This window comes from Tachyglossus aculeatus, chromosome 8, assembly GCF_015852505.1.
Source record: "Tachyglossus aculeatus isolate mTacAcu1 chromosome 8, mTacAcu1.pri, whole genome shotgun sequence".
Taxonomy (NCBI): Eukaryota; Metazoa; Chordata; class Mammalia; order Monotremata; family Tachyglossidae; genus Tachyglossus; species Tachyglossus aculeatus.
The window spans coordinates 18,814,209-18,832,496 of record NC_052073.1 but is presented as its reverse complement, the minus strand read 5'-3'; the positions used below and the strand labels follow the sequence as shown (position 1 = coordinate 18,832,496).

Genomic DNA, 18,288 nt, shown 5'->3' with positions numbered 1-18,288 from the left:
GCCTGAGGCAGTGGGGATGTGTGGGTCCAGACTAAACCAACAGGCCTGGGTGTTGTCTAACCCTAATTCCTGATCCTTTTCCTGTCCCCGTCCCCTCGCCCTTGTGAGGAGGCCTCCCCGACACCCCTGCTCCCCAGGGCCGATAAGCGGAGGCCACGCCTATCAGCTAGGAGAGAAATTAGGAGGGAGGCCTCTGTCCTCCTACCTGGGAGCTTTCAAAAATGACAGAGCAGCCTCTCTGTATGGGGTGGGTCGGTCGGGCTAGGGGACTGGAATAAGGAAAGATCACAGGGCAGGAAGGAGGGCGACCCGTGTGTCTGCCTGGACCCTCACCTCCACCCCCACCGCCTCCGGATACCCACCAATGGCGGTCCCTGTGCCTGGGCAGTGCTGGACCGGGTCCGGAGCCAGATGGGCAGCCAGTTGGAGGCCAACAAGGAGCTTGTGGATGGCGTCCGGGCGCGGCTGGAGCTGTCCAGCTCCCAGATCATGGACCTGCGGGATGCCCTCAACGAAGCCGTGAACAAGACACGGCGGACAGAGGAGCTCAACAGCCTCAACCAGAACGCCCTGGAGGAATGGCTGGTGGGGAGCCAGGGCGCTGGCTGGGTTGCGGGCTGACCCGGGGGAGCGTCACGGTGGCCACACCCTGGGGGAGTGTGTGGCGGAGAGCCGGGGCGCTGTCTGGGACACGGGCTGACCGAGGGGGGACCCTGGAAGAGTGGCTCAGGAGGAAACCGGAGCTCTGTTCGGGGCAGAGAGTGTTCAGTAGGGGTGCAGGGGGAGGAGCCGGTTGGTCAGCAGATGTTCATTGTGGGCCCTCCGCCCACCCTGGGGGAGGCAGGCAGAGGCACCATGCAGAGGGGCCTCAGAGCCCACATTAGCGAAAGACCCGGTACCCATCCTCAAGGGGCCCCCAGGACAAAGGGAAAAGAAGACAAGCAAGCAGACAGTCCACGTCAGTCTATACGGACTGTTCTGGTGGAGGGGGAGGAGGAGGCTGGTTGGGGCGGATGGGGTGACGGGGGGGTGCGTGGGAAGGGCTTCCCAGAGGGCACGGGAGGGCCGGAGCCAGAAGGTCAAGATGGGGACGGTATGGACGAGGACATGGAGGCTGGAGAAGGCGGGGTGGAGGACGCTTTGGGCCCCGGGTGGTCGGGGGGCTGGGGCCCAGGATTACGTTCCTTACTCTCCCCCGCTGTTGCCCTCAGCAAAAGAAGCAGGAGCTGCAACGAGAGAATGAGACGCTGAGGAATACGCTGAAGATGGCAGAGGCCGCCTTGGCCCGCGGCTCAGACTTTCTGCAAACTGTCGATAAAGCCAAGGAGGTGTGGGGCCGGGGGAGGAGGGGAGGTGTGGCTGGCTGGGGGCGTGATGCCCCAGGCCTTGTTGGGTTCAGAGCACCAGACATTTTCCGCACTCACCGGTCCATCCCAGTACCCATCCAACTCTCTGTCCTTGCATCCACCCATCCATCCATCCGCCACCCTTCTGGGAGGCTGCCCTTTTTGCAGAAATGCCGAGCTCCGCCCCACGCCTCTCCGAGGAATTGGGTGCGGGGCACAGGCCCCGGAGACACCCCTGTTGCTAGCAAGAGGCTCTCCCACCCGTGGGCTTTATTATCCTCCCACCCCTAGGGCAGTAATGGGCTCAGCAGGCCCCAATGTTCAGCTCCCCCACCGTGGACTCCCAGCCCCTGCTCCAGCCACCTCTTGCCTGCTGAACCACCCACTGCCGGGTCTGAGCAGTTTCAGACTGGTGGCCTAAATGTAGGACACAAGGCACAAATAGTAACGAGACACCCTTCCCTCCTCCTTCCACCTGCTCGGCAATTCAAGCTGGGGGAATTTGCCCCCGGTACCAAGTTCTTGAAATGCTGCCATTTCTCACTGTCCCAGACCGAGGGTGTTTTGGGTAAGGCTCGAGGGGGAAGCTGTGTCCTCTGGCTTTGGGGCCAGACGGAGACGTCTCACGGGGCCACGGGGCCCTTCACCTCCACCAGGCCCCCACTGCCGGGCCCCCTCGATTTGGGTCACTAGCCTGACCCTTGCTGAAGCGTGAGCGCTGCGGGATAAACCAGGGCAGGGGCTCTCGGGTACTGAGGTCGTCGGTGGCGGCAGCAGCAACAGCTCAGGGGCCCCGGGTGGGCCAAAAGAAGGGCCTGGCCCTGGAGGAGGGCCCTTCCCTTCTCTGGGGTGGTTCAGACCGAGGCCTCAGCAGAGAAGCCCCTTCCATCCAGGAAATGTGCTCCTGTTGGTGCTGGTTCTCCCTCCCCGGCTCTTAGCCTGGGGCCGCCGGCTTGGGTTCCCGGAGCAGGACGGGGACCCAAGACGTGGAGTAGAGCTGGGGGCCGTGAGAGGTGGTCTGCGGGGCCACCCGGGGGGTCGGCGGTGGCTGGGAACAAGTCTGGGACCTGACACGGCTGTCCCCGGCAGGAGTTGGAGCGTCTGGCTGCCAACCTGGACGGGGCCCGGGGCCCGCTGACAGACAAGATGCAGGTGTTCTCTCCGGCCAGCAGCAAGATCCCCATCGTGGAGCGGGCTGAGGCCCATGCCCTGCAGCTGGACCAGCTGGCCCAGAACCTGTCCAGGTAACGAGCCGTCTACTCTGATGCCGCCATTTGCCGTGGGCCACTTCTTCCTCCCCCTTTGCTCATGGTCCCGCTCCTCCCCTCCCTTCATCATCATCATCGTCAATTGTATTTATTGAGCGCTTACTGTGTGCAGAGCACTGTACTAAGCGCTTGGGAAGTACAAATTGGCAACATATAGAGACAGTCCCTACCCAACAGTGGGCTCTGCTTTTGCTCAGCGCACTCTACTCCTTCAATCAATTCATCAACCAGTAGTATTTATTGAGCACCTAATAATAATAATAATAATGGCATTTATTAAGCACTTACTATGTGCAAAGCACTGTTCTAAGCGCTTGGGTAGATACAAGGTAGTCAAGGTGTCCCACGTGGGGCTCACAGACTTAATCCCCATTTTCCAGATGAGGGAACTGAAACCCAGAGAAGTGAAGTCACTTGCCCAAAGTCACACAGCTGACAAGTGGTGGAGCTGGGATTCGAACCCATGACCTCGGACTCCAAAGCCCGGGCTCTTTCCACTGAGCCACGCTGCTTCTCAGCACCTGCTATAAGAAGAGCACTGTACTACATGCTTAGTAGAGTAATCAATTATATTTACTTACTCTGTGCAGAGCACTATACTAAGTGCTTGGGAGAGTACAGTATAACAATTAGCAGACATGTTCCCTGCCCATAATGAGCTTATAGTCTAGAGGGGCAGACAGACATTAATATGGGTAAGTAATTTACAATATATAATTTAAAGATAATGAAGATGAGAGTACAAAGTAATAGATTTGGTGGACCTGATCTCTGCCCTCAAGGAATAAGAATAATAATAAAATGATGGTTGCTAAGCACTTACGATGTGCCAAGCACTGTACTAGGTGCTGGGGTAAGATACAAGATCATCAGGGAAACGTAGTCCCTGACTCAATCTCAGTCTAAGTCAGAGGGATAACAGATAATGAGTCCCCATTTTACAGATGAAGAAACTGACGTGGAGAGAAGTTGAAGTGACTTGCTTCAAGCACTTAGTACAGTGCTCTGCACACAGTAAGCGCTCAATAAATACGATGGACTGAACTTGTCCAGGGTCACAGAAGGCAGTCGGCAGAGGCAGGATTAGAACCGAGGTCTACTGACACCTGGGCATAAACTCACTCCACTAGGATCACTGCTTCCCACGCTGCTTCCCCAATTTATGGTTTAGCAGCCGGGGACAGATGCCGAAATCATTTTCAGAGAGAGGAAGTGGATATGAGAATACCTTGAATTCTAATACGGGAGTTTGGCTCTGCAAAGCGCCTCCACGTAATTTAGCTCCTTTTTATCTTCCGTAACATCCGTGTGCGGTAGGAAAGGCCGAGGTATTCTTGTTCCCATTTTACAGTGAAGGAAACAGAGAGGTTAAATGACTTGTCCGAAGTCACGGACCAGGCCGGGGGCAGAGGTGGGATCAGAACTCCGAGGCCCGAGCTCTTCCCGCTGCATGTGCCGGCCACGGGGCCGACTCTTCTGACCCCAGCACCCTGCCTGCTTCCCCTTTGAGGGCTCACCCACCCCCGGCCCTCTCCTTACCCTGGACCCCCACCCCGCCACCCGCTGCGGGCTGACCCTGGCCCCCGGTGACCCCCGCAGCATCATCCGCGACACCAACCAGGACAGGTTCATCCAGCGGGCGATCGAAGCCTCCAACGCCTACGCCAGCATCATCCAGGCCGTCAAGGAGGCCGAGAGCGCGGCCCGCCAGGCCCTGCTCAATGCCACGGACGTGTGGGCGGTACGTACGCCCGGCCTCGACTCCTACCTCCAGCACCGCCCCAGCTCCACCCTTTCAGGCCAGGGGCGTGCAGCAGAGATCGCGGTGGTACTTTGGAGATGACTTTTGGGGGTGGTGGTCTCTGAAGTCCAGAGGCACACGGGGGACAACCTACCTCACCCTTGATGCCCTAAGCGTGCCTTTGGCATGTACTTCCTGGCTGAGCTGGTGGCAGCTGGCAACCTTCCCCATCAGACTGTAGCCTGCTGAGGCCCCTGCCCTGCCCTCCTCTCTTAGGAGCACAGGAAACAGGTGTGGTTTTTTTTTTTTTTGTGTGTGTGTGTGTTGCACACAGGTGGTTGTGCGGGACCAGCTGGGCAGCCGGGCTCGCGAGCTTAGGGAGAACAGTAGCGTGCTGGAGGAGGCTGTGCAGAGGGAGCAGAAGAAGCTGAGCTGGGGTGAGACGCGGGGCCAACGCAGAGGTGCCTTGGGTGTGGGCCTGGGGTTGGGCTCCCGGAGGCAGAATCCCAAACCGGAGTCTTGGATGTCCACCATGAGGCTCGCCGGCCCCACGATGACGTCCCTGGGAGCCTGCGGGGAGAAATAGGAGTTTAAAATTTGGTGTGTGTGTGTGCATCTTGCTTCGGGTCTCTCCCCACACTTCATTCACTTCCTGACTCTCATTGAGCTTCTCTATGTGTTTCTGATCGTCTCTGTGGCTGCTGTATGCTTCTGATGTGCCCTTTGGGCTCCCACCCTTCTCTGGGGTTCCCCTTTTTGTCTTCGGCCTCCCAAACCTCGCGGTCCCCACCTCGTCCCTGCCCTTTCCACCCAGTGGTGAGGAATACCCTGCAGAGCGCCCAGGTCAAGCTGGAGAACTTGAGGGTCAAGAAGGAGGAGCTGAGCACTCGGCTGGGAGCCCTGAAGGACATGCTGGCCATGGACGGAGGTGCGGAGAGTGGGGCCCGGCGGGTGGCGGTCGGGGTGAATTCTCCTCTTCCGGGGCCTGGGCTGGTTTCCTTTAGTTTTCTTCCCATGTTCAGCTAGTTTTCTTTCCATATTCCTGCCTGGGCAAGCAGGCAGGAAAGACCATCCGTGGGCCAGTCGGGATCCCTGATGAATCAATCAATCAGTCAATTATAATTATTGAGCACTTACTGTGTGCAGAGCACTGTACTAAGCACTTGGGAAGTACAAGTTGGCAACATGTAGAGACGGTCCCTACCCAACAGTGGGCTCACAGTCTAGAAGGGGGAGACAGAAACCAAAACCAAACATACTAACAAAATAAAATAAATAGAATAGGTATGTACAAGTAAAATAAGTAGAGTAATAAATATGTACAAACATATATACGTATATACAGGTGCTGTGGGGAAAGGAAGGAGGTAAGATGGGGGGATGGAGGGGGCGAGAGGGATGTTGTCCCCATCTAGACTGTAAGCTTACTGTGGGCAGGGAACGTATCTATGAACTTGGTTGTATCATACTCTCCCAAGCGTTTAGCACAGTGCTGTGCACACAGTAAGTGCTCAATAAATACCATGGATTGATTCAGAGCCCGCGGCACCCTCCCGGGACCTTCTCCCGCCCCCGCCGGCAGGCTCGGAGAGGGTTGCCGACCCTGCGGGAAGCTCCGGGCTGTGGGGAGGGCCGCCCGGGGCGGGGGGCCACGGGGCCGATCCCCGCCGCCCACTCAGTCCCCCGCCGACCCCCGCAGACGGGACGAGCGGGAGGATCGCCCAGGCCAAGGCGCAGGCGGCGGAGGCCAACGCCACGGCGGCACGGACGATGTCGGCGCTGCGGGATATGCAGGAGCAGCTGGAGCTGTGGCAGCGGCAGTACGGTGGGCTGAGGGGCCCCGACCTGGACCGGGCCGTGGAGGAGGCCGGACGCTCAGGTGGGACCGGCGCCCCGGACGCCATCCGCGTCCTCGCCTCCTCTACTCCCGCTCCCGTTCCTGCCGGAACCACCTGGGCCTGGCAGGGAAGTGGAGGGGGAGGAAGAGGAGGAGGGAGGAGTCACCCATCAGCCTCCAAGCCCTCACCCCAGGTTCCGGCCTGAGAGACAGAGATCGGGCCCGGTTCGGTGTCAGCGGAGAGGAAGAAGCTGAGCCGGGGAGGGGCTGGTGTTGAGGGCCTGGCACCCCCCAGGGCTGGCGGGAGGTCTGAGCGTCCAGTCCCCCAACTCCCTCGCAGGCCAGAATCTGCAGCGGCCAGCCTTGGCTGTAAGAGCCTCAGACCGACCCACTGTCCTCCCTGCTCCCCACTGCCGTCCCCTCCCCTGCCCTCCACGGGTCCCGTCCTGCAGTGTCCAGCCTGGAGAAGACGCTGCCCCAGCTGCTGGCCCAGCTGAGCCGCGTGGAGAACAGGAGGAGCCGGAACGCCAGCCTGTCGGAGAGCATCCTGCGTGTGCGACAGCTCATCACGCAGGCCCGCAACACCGCCAACAAGGTGGGCCCCGCACCCTGGCCCTCCTCCCCTCAGCCCCCCGGCACCCAACCCCCAGCAAGGTGTCCGGGCTTACCCCCGTCCCCGGCAATCTTCCCCTGGCAAGGTGCCCAGGCACATCCTGGCTTTCTCCTACCTAGTCAAAGCACGCTCAGGGCCCAGGTCCTCGCCGTCCCCGGCTTGCCCAGAGCCTGGGTTTCGAGGATCGATTGGCCCAGATTGAGGGTGAGGGAGACTGGTCACTCTGGAGTCGGGAAAGAGCGGCAGTGGGCCGAACCCCACCTCCCGCTGCTGCACCTCCCCAGCTGGTGGGACCTTCTGTGTCTCCTCTCCATCTCCTTCCCCTTCGGGTAGTTGCTCCAAAACAATGCCTGACACCCAGCGCCTCGCCCTGGTCCCGACATCTGGCTCCAGCCCCTCTCTCCTGCCCCGTTGCCATCCCAGGCTCCGGGCCCTGCCCTGGCCCTCGACGCCCCCACCCCAACCCCCAGCGCCGGGCTCCAGTGTCCTGCCCAGGCTCACGGTTTTGGCTCTCGGGTCCAGGTGAAGGTCCCAATGAAGTTCAACGGGCAGTCGGGCGTGCAGCTGCGGCCCCCCCTGGACCTGCAGGACCTGGCCGCCTACACCGCTCTCAAGTTCTACATCCAGAACCCACAGGCCCCCAGGAAGCCCCCGCAGCGGCCTCCCCAGCAGCCCCCGCAGCCGGACCAGCCCCCCGAGGCCCAGTTTGTCCTCTACCTGGGAAGTCGGGAGGTGAGTGAGGTCCCCCCTGGAGAGGTAGGAGGTGTGAGAGGTCCCGCTGCCCGGCTGGGCCGGGGGCCCATCAGCAGCAGGGAGGTACCCGGGCCTCCCTCCGAGGGGAGGGGGAGACCGAGTCTCAGGCCTCCGGACCCTCCAGGCCACCGGAGACTACATGGGGGTGCTGCTGAGGGACCACAGAGTCCAGTGGGTCTACCGGCTCGGAGAGCAGCCGCCCACCGTGGTGACCGTCGACGAGGACATCGGAGAGCAGTTTGCCATGGTTAACATCGACAGGTACCGGGCGATTGGCCCCCTTCCTCTCTCCCAGCCGCCCTGGGTTTTCAGGATCTGGAGGACCCCAGAGTGGTTGGGGGATTGGGGAGGGAGCGGGGGCGAAACAGATCATTCAATCATCAGAATTATTGGGAGCCAATTGTGTGCAGCGCAGTGTAGTAAGCCGCTAAGAGCACACAGTAAGTAGAAGCAGATGTCCTGATCCGACCCTGCCCTCAGAGTATTTTACAGTCTGATGGAGCTCCCGGTTACCGGCTTTGGTCTCCCGCCAGCAGTTGCTTCTCCCCACGTTCTCCGTGTTTCCGTTAACCGGGTGGCCAGACAGCAAACAGGGTGCGGGAGAGAGAGCAGGCAGCACACATGCATACACACCTACCCAAACACACGTGCGCCATATCTCCTTCACCCCCCACCTTCCCCCAGGGCTCTTCAAGCCTCCGGCAAGCAGAAAGGGTTAGGCTGAACTGAGCAGGGAGGATTCAGGGTAGGGCGGGTGAGGGAGTGGGGCAATCGGGATACTTAAGCCCTTGAGCCGGGAGCGGGCTTGCCAGGATTAATGGGGAGGGTGGTAGCAAGGGTGGGCATGGGGTCAGAGGGCTGACCCTTCCGACGGCCCCCAGGACTCTGCAGTTCGGACACATGTCGGTGACTTTGGAGAAGCAGACGGTGCACGAGACCAAGGCGGACGGCGTGTCCCCGGGGGACCAGGGGCTGCTCAACTTCCAGCCCCACAACTTTGTCTTCTACGTGGGCGGCTACCCCTCCGGCTTCACGGTGAGACTGCCACCGGGACCTCTGGTGCCGGGATCCTTGTCGCCCGTTGCCACTGCACGCACACGCACGCAACTCACTCACGCAGCACACACGGGGAAAACGTCCGGGCACCCCCGCCGGGCCAAGCCTCCACGGCTTCCCGGGATCCTTCCGGGGGGTCTACCCTGAACCTCTCCTGCTGGAGCAGCTCAAGCCCATTTCTTCTTCTTGGGGCTCGGTGGCCCTCCCCGGGATTTCCCCCCCAACCTCAGCAGCCGAGAGACCCAGGGGTCCCGGTTGCCCCCCTCGCCCCTCCGCGTCTTCATGCGGGGTTTCCTTCCCCTCAGCCTCCAGAGCCCTTGCGGTTCCCTGGCTACCAAGGCTGCATCGAGGTGGACACACTGAACCAGGAGGTCATCAGTCTGTACAACTTCCTCAACACCTTCCAGCTGGACACAGCCACCGACAAGCCCTGTGCCAGGCAAGGACTCAGGGCTCCCCTCCACTCTGCCCTCCTCACCCTTCTTGTCCTCTCTCCCTTCTTCACTTCTCTTCCTTCGCCCTTTCTCCCCGTCCTCCCCTTCTCTCCCTCTTCCCTTTATCTCCTTCCTCCCCCTTCTCTCTCTCCTCCATCTCCTCTTCCCTTCCTCCCCCTCCTCCCCTTCTCTCTCTTTCCTTTTTCTCCTTCTCTCCCTCCTCCCCATCCTGCCCCTTCTGTTTTCCTTTCCCAGATTCTTCCCCTTCCCTCTCCTTTTTCCCTCCCTTTCCCCCCACAACAGCCATGAGCGTAACTACCGATGAAGTGGCTGTGATCGAGCAGGGCCTGGGTTGGAGCGGACACCTGAAGTCTGGGTGACTTTGGAGAAATTGGGCCCAAAGTTCTGGCCCAGGGGGGCATTGGCTCTTTGCCTCGTGGGCCCACGGGTCTGGGACTTTGCCGGCCGCTGAGATTGGGTTCTCCTCAAGCCACCGGTGAACCCGGATGGACCCATCCCGGCCTGGACCGGGTGGCTCAGGACAGACCGACCATCTTTGGGGGATGCGGGAAGGCAAGCGGCGAGGGGAGGAGATGCGGGGAGGTGAGGGGCCTTGTTAATGCAGCCTTGTAGATAACAGCAGCCCCTCAGAGGCCCCAGCTGGGCCCCAGCCTCTGAACGTCTGCTGGCAGCGGTCAGCTCAAGCAATGTGTTTTTCTTTTGCTCGCCCTCCTTCCTCTCCAGCAGCCTCAAGCGCTTAGTACAGTGCTTTACACACAGTAAGCGCTCAATAAATACGATTGAATTGCATCCGGATCCTGGCTTCAGGAAGGGCCACGCTCATTAACAAGCCACCTGCAGCCCACTGTTTACCCGGTCATTATTAGCGAGCCACCCACAGCCCACTGTCTATCCGGTCATTAGCGTGGGCCACCCACAGCCCATTATTTATCAGTGCTGACTTCCAGGTTGCGTCTGTTGGTGCTCTGTAGCGGGCCGCCCGCAGCCCAGTGTCTATCCTTGCTCATTAACAGGCCACCTCAGTAGCAGGCTGCCCATAGTCCCCTGCCCGTCACATTTCTGTGTTGTTTCAGCTGTGGACGGAGCAGGGTTTCTCAGTGGACCCGGGGCAGGCAGGCAGGTGGGAGGGGAGGGAATGAGGTCCGGCGGCACTGCCTGCCTGTAACCCGCGGCCCCTCCCGCCCTTTGCCCCCAGGTCCAAGTCCACCGGGGACCCCTGGCTCACGGATGGCTCCTACCTGGACGGGACTGGCTACGCGCGCATCGGGATCGAGAGCCAGCTCAGCCCCACCAAGCGCTTTGAGCAGGAGCTGCGCCTCGTCTCCTCTGACGGAATCATCTTCTTCTTGAAGCACCAGGCAGGCTCCCCGGCGCCCCTCCTCCTGCTCCTCCTCCCATTCCCCCCATTCCAGCGTGGCTCACTGGAAAGAGCCCGGGCTTTGGAGTCAGAGGTCATGGGTTCGAATCCCGCCTCTGCCACACGTCTGCTTTGTGACCTTGGGCAAGTCACTTAACTTCTCTGAGCCTCAGTCACCTCACCTGTAAAATGGGGATTAAGATTGTGAGCCCCGCGTGGGACAACCTGATCACCTTGTATTCCCCCCCCCAGCGCTTAGAACAGGGCTTTGCACATAGTAAGCGCTTAATAAATGCCATCATTATTATTCTTTTAGACTGTAAGCCCAATGTTGGGTAGGGACTGTCTCTATGGGTTGCCAATTTGTACTTCCCAAGCGCTTAGTACAGTGCTCTGCACATAGTAAGTGCTCAATAAATATGATTGATTGATTGATTGATTCCGCTTCCTCCTACTCCTCTCTACTCCTCCCCCTACCTAGAATGTCCCCCTAGAATATCACTATTTTAGTGTGTGTTTTTTATATGTATGCACATATATATATACATAGGGACCTTCCCCTGCCCCTTTTCCTCCTCCTCCCCTCCTCTGCTTCTCCTCCCCTCCTCTGCTTCCAGTCGTCCTCTTTCCTTCATTTTGCCTCTCCCTCCATCTCTCTTCTTCCGTGGTTGTGTTCCCATCCCTTCTTTCTCCCAATCTCCATTGCTCTCCCTTCCCACTTTAACCCTCTCCCCCGGTTCGTCCCCAGGACCAGTTCCTGTGCCTGGCAGTGCGGCAGGGAGTCCTCGTCCTCTACTATGACTTCAACACGGGGCTGCAGCAGGCCAGGCCGTCCCACGAGCCTCCGCTCCTGAGCACTACCAACAAAGCGGTAACGTACCCCGACCCCACTGCACCTCTCCTTCTGGTCTTTTTTTTTGGTCTGGAGAGAAGCTGGGGGTGGCAGGGCGGAGGCAGAGTGAGATTGAGGGTGGGGCAGTTGGGGGTAGAGGGCATCAGTGGGGCGGTAGCGGAGCTCTGAATAGCCGGGTTGAAGTCCAGCCTCACTGGGTCCTGAGTTCAGGGCCCCCCCCCGGTCTCTCCGTCGTCTCCCACTCCTCATCTCCTCCCCGCCCTCACATCCGTCCCCGCTTCTGTCCGCCACCCGGCCCCTGCGGAAGCAGATCCAGATTTTCCTCCTGGGGATGACGGGGAAGAAGCGGATCCTGGTGCGCCTGGAGCGAGCCACTGTCTTCACCGTGGAGCAGGAGAACTCCCTGGAGCAAGCCACCGCCTACTACCTTGGGGGGGTCCCACCGGCCCAGCTCCCCACAAGGTAAGACACTCCACCCCCGCCGGTCAGCCGCATTTACCGCGCATCTGCCCAAGCGAAAAACCCCAATTCAGAGAGCACCACAGGCACAAGTCAGCCCGTTTCCCCCCCTCTGAGAAGCCTGCAGTCTCCTCCCTCAGCTGGGTTTGTGCCATCCCCTTCCCTGTCTGCCATGGCAGAAGCAGCAGCAGCAGGCTTTATTGAGCCAACCTTGGGCATGGCGGGGCAGGACGGAGAGCTGTATTGTGGTCCCCGTCTCCCCCCAATCCTCCACCGTGATGCCTGCCCTAACAATCAGCTATCAATCAATCAGTGGTATCGAGTGCTGTGCACAGAGCACCGTACTATCATCATCAATCGTATTTATTGAGCGCTTACTATGTGCAGAGCACTGTACTGAGCGCTTGGGAAGTACAAATTGGCAACATCTAGAGACGGTCCCTACCCAACAGTGGGCTCACAGTCTAAAAGGGGGAGACAGAGAACAAAACCAAACGTACTAACAAAATAAAATAAATAGAATAGAGCGCTTGGGAGAGTACAACACAGCAGAATTAACAGACAGTTCCTTGCTCGTGTGTATCTCTCTCCCGCACTTGAGTGCCAAGGGAGCCCTTGAGATGTCACTGCCAGGGAGATAAGGGATTGACCGAGGAAGGTCTCTTGGACGGAGGATTTGAAGGTGGGAAGGGGAGGGAATTCCAGGCAGGGAGAGGAAAGCTGCTTGCTGGGTCCTGCCCCACCCCTGGCCTGCCACTCCCAGAAGTCTTCCCGCCTGCAGCCCCCAACTCCTCCATCCCCTGCCCCAGTGCAATTCCTTCTGCACAATGTGGAAACTTAGCAGCCTGCCACCACCTCGCCCACCACCGCCTGCCCCGAGGTGGAAATGAATGAGTGCGGCCTGCATTCTGCCTCACTCCTAGGACCTGAATTAGTTCTCTCCCACAAAGAGGGAGCAAGTAGCTGTTGGGCTCGGGTGCTGGGACCCTCCACCTGCTGCTCCCGGGCCCCTGTCCCAGTCTAGGATCAGTCATGAGATCCCTTCTGGCTGCCGCTCCTGGCTGGACAGCCAAGAAGGCACCCTCCCCTCGCCCTGCCCTTGCACTGTCTCCATTGCCTCTCCCCTTGGTCCTATCCCATGTCCCGCCCCCCCACCCACACATCTGGGCCTTCCCCCCCTCCAAACCACCTCTCCAGCCTGCAGGCTCTCTTCCCCACTGGCGGCTCCATCCGGGGCTGTGTGAAGGGCCTGAAGGCTCTGGGCAAATACGTGGACCTGAAGCGTCTGAACACGACAGGTATCAGCTCCGGCTGTACCTCCGACCTCCTGGTGAGTGAGGCCCCCGGCCTCCCCCTCCTCCCGGGACCACAGCCCTCCCTTCCCATCCCTCCTCCCCCACCCAGGGCCCGCGTCCTTCCCCTCCCTCCGTGGCCTCAGGTCCCCTCTGAAAAGAGTAGAAAGCTGGGGAGTATGCTGGGCATTCCCGCGGGCAGGCTCCCAGAATGGTTCCGAGCAGCCCGGCCAGCCCAGACAGCGCTAGAGGAGGGTGTCGGGGAGGGGAACGCGGGAGAGGAGGCGAGGGCCGGACTCCTGGTGATTCCCTGGGCCCTTCTGAGCTGGTTTCCATGTGTGTGTTCACACAGAGTCCCTCCTCCGCCTCACCCTCTCTTCCTCCTCAGCGCTCCCCAGGGACTCCAGGGGACTGTCACCCTTCCCCACCCTCCGCCTACGAGGTTAAGGGCACCTGTTGTGGAGGGGAAGGGGCTGTGGTCCCGAGACCCTTTTCCCCCGGTTCCTTCCCCCAGATCACTCGCTCCATGGCCTTCCATGGCCACGGCTACCTCACGCTGGGCCTGCGCGACATCCCCTCCCTGATTGGAAATTTCTACACGGGTTTCGGCTTCCGCTCCAGCCAGGAGGACGGGCTGCTATACTACCACGCTGCCCCGGTATCTCCCTGCTGCCCTCCCCCTCCCTACTTGCATCTTGCCCACCTTCTTGGACCCCCTCCCAACCTCTGTGACCTCTCCAGCCTCCCCCAGCTCGGTGCCTCCCGTCCCGTCCTTACAGCAAATGCTTCCGGAGTCTAACCAAAGTCTCCTAGAGCATCTCTTGGACTCCTAAGCCCTAACCTGTCCCCAAGGGTCCTCCTCCCTAGCACCTGGGCCCAGGAAGCTTCCTCCGTGCCCCCTCACCCACATCGTGCTGCCTGGGCCCTTCTGTGCCAGGAGGGGACGTGCCAGGTGGTCCTGCAGCGTGGCCGGGTGGCACTGCAGTGCCTCAAGAAGACGTTGACCACCAAAGCTGTATTCGCCGATGGGGCCGGTCATTATGTTGCCTTCTACAGTGACCCCACAGGGTAGGTGTGGCCCTTCCTTCCATCCTTCTCTCCTTCCCCAGAGAGTAGACCCCTGCCCCGGGAAGGGGGGGTCAAGGGTCATGGGAGGGTCTGGCCTTGGGGTTGTTGCCTCTGTCTGCCCATCTTCAGAGCCCCCTCCCCAACCCGGGGTGCCGGGATTGGGCAGGGATGGGTTTGGGGTGAGGATAGGCTGGAAGGAGCTGGTAGCCTCCACCTGCAGAGACCCCGGACCACAGGGGAAGGGCAGACTCCACCCGCCCTACCTGCTGCTCAGGAAATCTCGGGGCTCCCGGCTCCGCCACTGAATCTGGAGGGAGGCAGCCAGCGCCCACCCCAGCCATGCGTCTGCATGGCTGCACTGCTAACAGACGGCGAGGAGACTCTCGTTAAAATAGGAAGTGGGGCGGGCTCGGGGTTCTGGTCAGTTCAAGTTCGGGGGGCGGTCTGGGTAAAGTCGAGGGTGAGAAGACTGGAGTGGGTAAGGGCCTGGGGGGAAGGTTAGGAGGAAGGAATGGCGGTTGTCTGAGGATCATTGGTTCCATCCAGTAATGGTGCTGCTGAGCAGCTTGCAGCTATTTGCTCCCATGAAGCCCTGTTGACCACAGGCTGGACGGGGAGCCCCAAAGGGACTAGGGACAGCGGAGAGAGTGAATGGGGGAAGGTGGGAACGTCCCAAGTGGAGGGAAGACCTCCCCCATCGTGGTCAGCAGCACCATCGATATTTACCAAGTGGCTACTGTGGTCAGAGTACTGGCCCTTGGGTCCTACAGGAGCACTAGATGGGACCACCCTGAAAGAGCCTCCAAGCTAGAGGACCCTTGGGGAAACTGTGAATAAGGGAGTGACGGTAGCTATGAGATCTGTCCCGGTGGTCAAGTAAATGTGTGACCGGTGAGGTGCGTGGGATGGTCATAGTGGCGGGTAGGCTGGGGTTTATCAGAGATTGCTTCCTGGAGGTGGCAGCTTGGGCTTCCAGGGAGGGGGGACAGGAATGAAGCTCGGACAGGCCAAGCAGGGAAGGCGCGTCCCGCCGGGTCAGAGCGTGAGGGTCACCAGTGGCCATCGACGGGAGGTGGGCCCAGGGCCGGCGGAGGGGCGGCTGCCGGGGAGCCCGGGAGCCGCCGACCGGACGGGAGCTCGTCCAAGTGGGGCCCTCTTGTTCCAGCATCCGGCTGTACGTAGATGACCAGCTGCAGGCGACCGGGGAGCCGGGGAGCCGGGAGCGAGGGGGCCCGGCCCAGCCGCCGCAGCCGGACAGCCTCCTCCGCCGCTTCCACCTCGGAGGTCTGCCCGAGTCCGGCGCCCTCCCCCGCCACCTGCGCGGCTGCATCGGCAACGTCTTCGTGAAGCGGTAAGCGGGGCCGCGGCGGGGGGGTGGTCCAAGGAGGGCGGGGCAGGGGGTGATCGAGAGGGAGGGGTCAGCCCCTGCCGCTGCCCCGTAACGAGAGGGGTTTCCTGGTGGGGTCTCAGGGAGTCGGCCCCGCAGTGGGTGGTGGACTTGCAACAGAGCATCGAGAGCGTCAACGTCACCACGGGCTGCCTCGCCCCCGACCAGCCCCACCAGGTCCGAGCTGCCCCCAGGAAGGCCCAGCGGAGACCCAAGGTGATGGGGGCAGGGCAGGGGAGGGAGGGAGGAAGGAAGGAAGGAGTATTGACCCTGCCCCTGGCCCCGGCTCTGACCTCTGGCCGTGACACTGGTTCCCGAATTCCCTCATCCTCAGGACCCCAGCAGGGCCGCCCTGCACACCCGCCGCTCCCCGCAGGAATCGGCCTGCCACCTCCCCAAGACCGTCCGCGGCGCCTTTCAGTTTTGGGGGTCCCCGGCTAGCTACTTGGAGTTCGGGCCCATCCCGGACACTGCCCGCCAGAGGTACCTTGACCCTTCCAGACCTGGGCGAGCCAGGAACGTGGAGTTTGGGAGTCGGGAGGAGCGGGGTAGAGCGGCTAGTGGCTTTGGTCGTCCAACTGGAGATGGCCCTGAGGAACCGGGGACCGAACATCCCTGTTCTGAGAGAGCCCCGTGGGCCGGGCAGGCCCCCCGCAGCCCAGACGGCTTCCCGTAGGATGGGCGGATCACCGCGGGTTGGGGCACAGAGATGAGACGGAGGGTGTGGTGGGGGGGAGCGGAGGCGCCCGGTTCGCGCTCACCCCCTACCCCCTCGGCAGGACCCGCTTCTCTATGGACGTGCGTCTGAGTGCCCCCGATGGGCTGTTGGTCTACGTGCCCCCCACGCCGGGCGGCGGGGCCTCCCTGCTCCTGGGGGTCAGCCGCGGCCACTTTCTCCTCCTGGCCGGGTACCCTGGGCGGCGGCGGCAGCAGCTCCGAGTCAGGAGCCGAAAGCGGTATAAGACTGGCCGTTGGCACACGGTGAGTGGCAGGTGCTTGGGGGGCCACGGGGGTGGTGGAGAGAGCAGGGGTGTTGTGTGTGTGTGTGTCTGCGTATATGCGTGCACACGCACCCAGGCCTCTCCTTACTGGGAGGGTCAGCCCCCCTTCCAGAGCAGCTGGTCAGAATGTTACCCCCTGGGAATCCATCATGGGTCTGGCCGAGTCCTTTTTCTTCTCGAGGGGTCTGGAGTTGAGAATGAAGCGGGGCCTTATGACCCCCAACTGCCGACCCAGCCTTCTGAGTGCTCCCTGACCTGCAGCCCCGTGTTGCCCCAACTTTCAGCCCAATGTTCCCAGACCTACAGCTCAGTGCCCCCCCCCGGCCCCCAACCCTCAGCCCCATCTTTTCCCCCCCCCAACCCGCCACTCCCATCCATCCATCTCCCTCCACCCCTCCCACCCATTCATCTTTCCTTCTCGCTACCCTCCCCTCCAAACCCTGGCACGGCCCCTCATTCCCCACAGGGTGGGGGGGCTGACAAGGTGTGTGTCAGATGACAAAGGAGTGTCTTTGGGTGGTTGTTTTCCTTCCCCCACCCCCACGGACAGGCTTTCCCAGGGATGGAAAGGAGAGGGGAGTGGGGAAAGGTGTCCTAGGCAAGGAGGAGCAGGAGCGACGCCCTCCGCTGCCATCACCTCACCCCTTCCCTCCTCTCCCCTCTTCTTAGGTGTTCTTCAGCCGGGAGCGGAACCGGGTGCAACTGGTGCTGGATGGGCTTCGGGCACAGAGCAGCACTGGGGAATCCGGGGGGCCGCTGGGGCCGGGGCCCTTCTACATTGGGGGGATCCCACGGGGCCAAGGGCCCTCTCTTCTCCCGGTAAGAGACTTCCACCAACCTCCCACCAGGCCCTCGGAATGGGCTGGGGCGGGGAGACTGCCCACTTTGCTGGACAGACAGGAACTGAGTAGCTGGGGGAGGCAGGGAGGAGGGTCAGTGAGGGTCTCCGGGACTCTTAGCCCAGAGTCAAGGCCAGAGGGGCTTCTTGTTCCGCCAACACGTGGCTCACTGATGTTGGCCCTTCCAGGCACATTTTGGGGGAAGCGTTCCCCCGCTTCTGGGAGGGTTCTTCCAGTCTGTGTCCTTTGGGGGCAAAGGAAGAGAGGGTGGGGCCCAAGTGGCCTTTGCCTGTAGCTCTGCCTTCGGAGGGACTGGTGCCCCTACTGCAGCCCTCCAGTGACCCGGCCCCTCTCTCTTCTGGCCTGTCTGGCCAGGCCCCGGTGGCGGCCCTGACACCCCCGTCTCCCCCCGGCCTCTTCCTTAGGAGGGATTCGGCCCCACCTTCAGCGGCTGCCTGAAGAACCTGAGAGTGAACGGGCGGCCGCTGGGAGCCCCGAAGCACGTGGCGGGGGTGACGCCGTGCTACACCAGGGCACTGGAGAGGGGCCTCTTCTTCGCCAGCGATGGGGGTGTCGTGACAGTAGGTCAGTGGGCTGGGAGAGCTGCCTAGTGACCCTGCTCTCCTCCTCCCTTCACTCCTCTATCCCTCCTCCCACCAATTCTCACTTCCCCGCGAATCCCTCCCTGTCCTCGCCGTGCCCTCGGGGGTCTGGAAGCCGAGATGGTGGCAGTAGCAGGTGGGGAGGGTAGCGATGGGAGGATGAGCCACTGAGGTGGGCGAAGTGGAGAAGGGATAGCCCTCGGGAGAGATGGGCAATCCTTGGGAAAATGGCCTCCAGCGTCCAGACAGCTCCAAATGATAGGTTGACCCGCTTGGGGTCCTCTGTTTCCTACCCCTTCCTGGCCAGTGGTTCCCGTGGCAATCCTGCAGGAGCCAGCCCTATTCAAGCTGTGCCCACCCC

The 18,288-nt window shown here is 61.2% G+C and overlaps 1 protein-coding gene across 1 annotated transcript in view; it reads left to right on the top strand.

Annotated features, from left to right (window-relative positions):
• Window positions 1-18,288, top strand: part of LAMA5 (laminin subunit alpha 5) — a 128,497-nt gene that overhangs the window by 106,829 nt on the left and 3,380 nt on the right. The window contains exons 53-76 of the mRNA XM_038749884.1: window positions 389-585; window positions 1,212-1,328; window positions 2,436-2,590; window positions 4,214-4,355; window positions 4,690-4,792; window positions 5,170-5,283; window positions 6,055-6,234; window positions 6,645-6,787; window positions 7,328-7,537; window positions 7,683-7,819; window positions 8,440-8,593; window positions 8,920-9,053; window positions 10,265-10,427; window positions 11,175-11,297; window positions 11,590-11,741; window positions 12,936-13,068; window positions 13,545-13,688; window positions 13,968-14,098; window positions 15,264-15,449; window positions 15,569-15,701; window positions 15,820-15,968; window positions 16,265-16,466; window positions 17,156-17,305; window positions 17,751-17,910. Of these exons, the coding sequence (XP_038605812.1) occupies window positions 389-585; window positions 1,212-1,328; window positions 2,436-2,590; window positions 4,214-4,355; window positions 4,690-4,792; window positions 5,170-5,283; window positions 6,055-6,234; window positions 6,645-6,787; window positions 7,328-7,537; window positions 7,683-7,819; window positions 8,440-8,593; window positions 8,920-9,053; window positions 10,265-10,427; window positions 11,175-11,297; window positions 11,590-11,741; window positions 12,936-13,068; window positions 13,545-13,688; window positions 13,968-14,098; window positions 15,264-15,449; window positions 15,569-15,701; window positions 15,820-15,968; window positions 16,265-16,466; window positions 17,156-17,305; window positions 17,751-17,910 (3,612 nt within the window). The remainder of the gene's footprint in view (window positions 1-388; window positions 586-1,211; window positions 1,329-2,435; window positions 2,591-4,213; window positions 4,356-4,689; window positions 4,793-5,169; window positions 5,284-6,054; window positions 6,235-6,644; window positions 6,788-7,327; window positions 7,538-7,682; window positions 7,820-8,439; window positions 8,594-8,919; window positions 9,054-10,264; window positions 10,428-11,174; window positions 11,298-11,589; window positions 11,742-12,935; window positions 13,069-13,544; window positions 13,689-13,967; window positions 14,099-15,263; window positions 15,450-15,568; window positions 15,702-15,819; window positions 15,969-16,264; window positions 16,467-17,155; window positions 17,306-17,750; window positions 17,911-18,288) is intronic.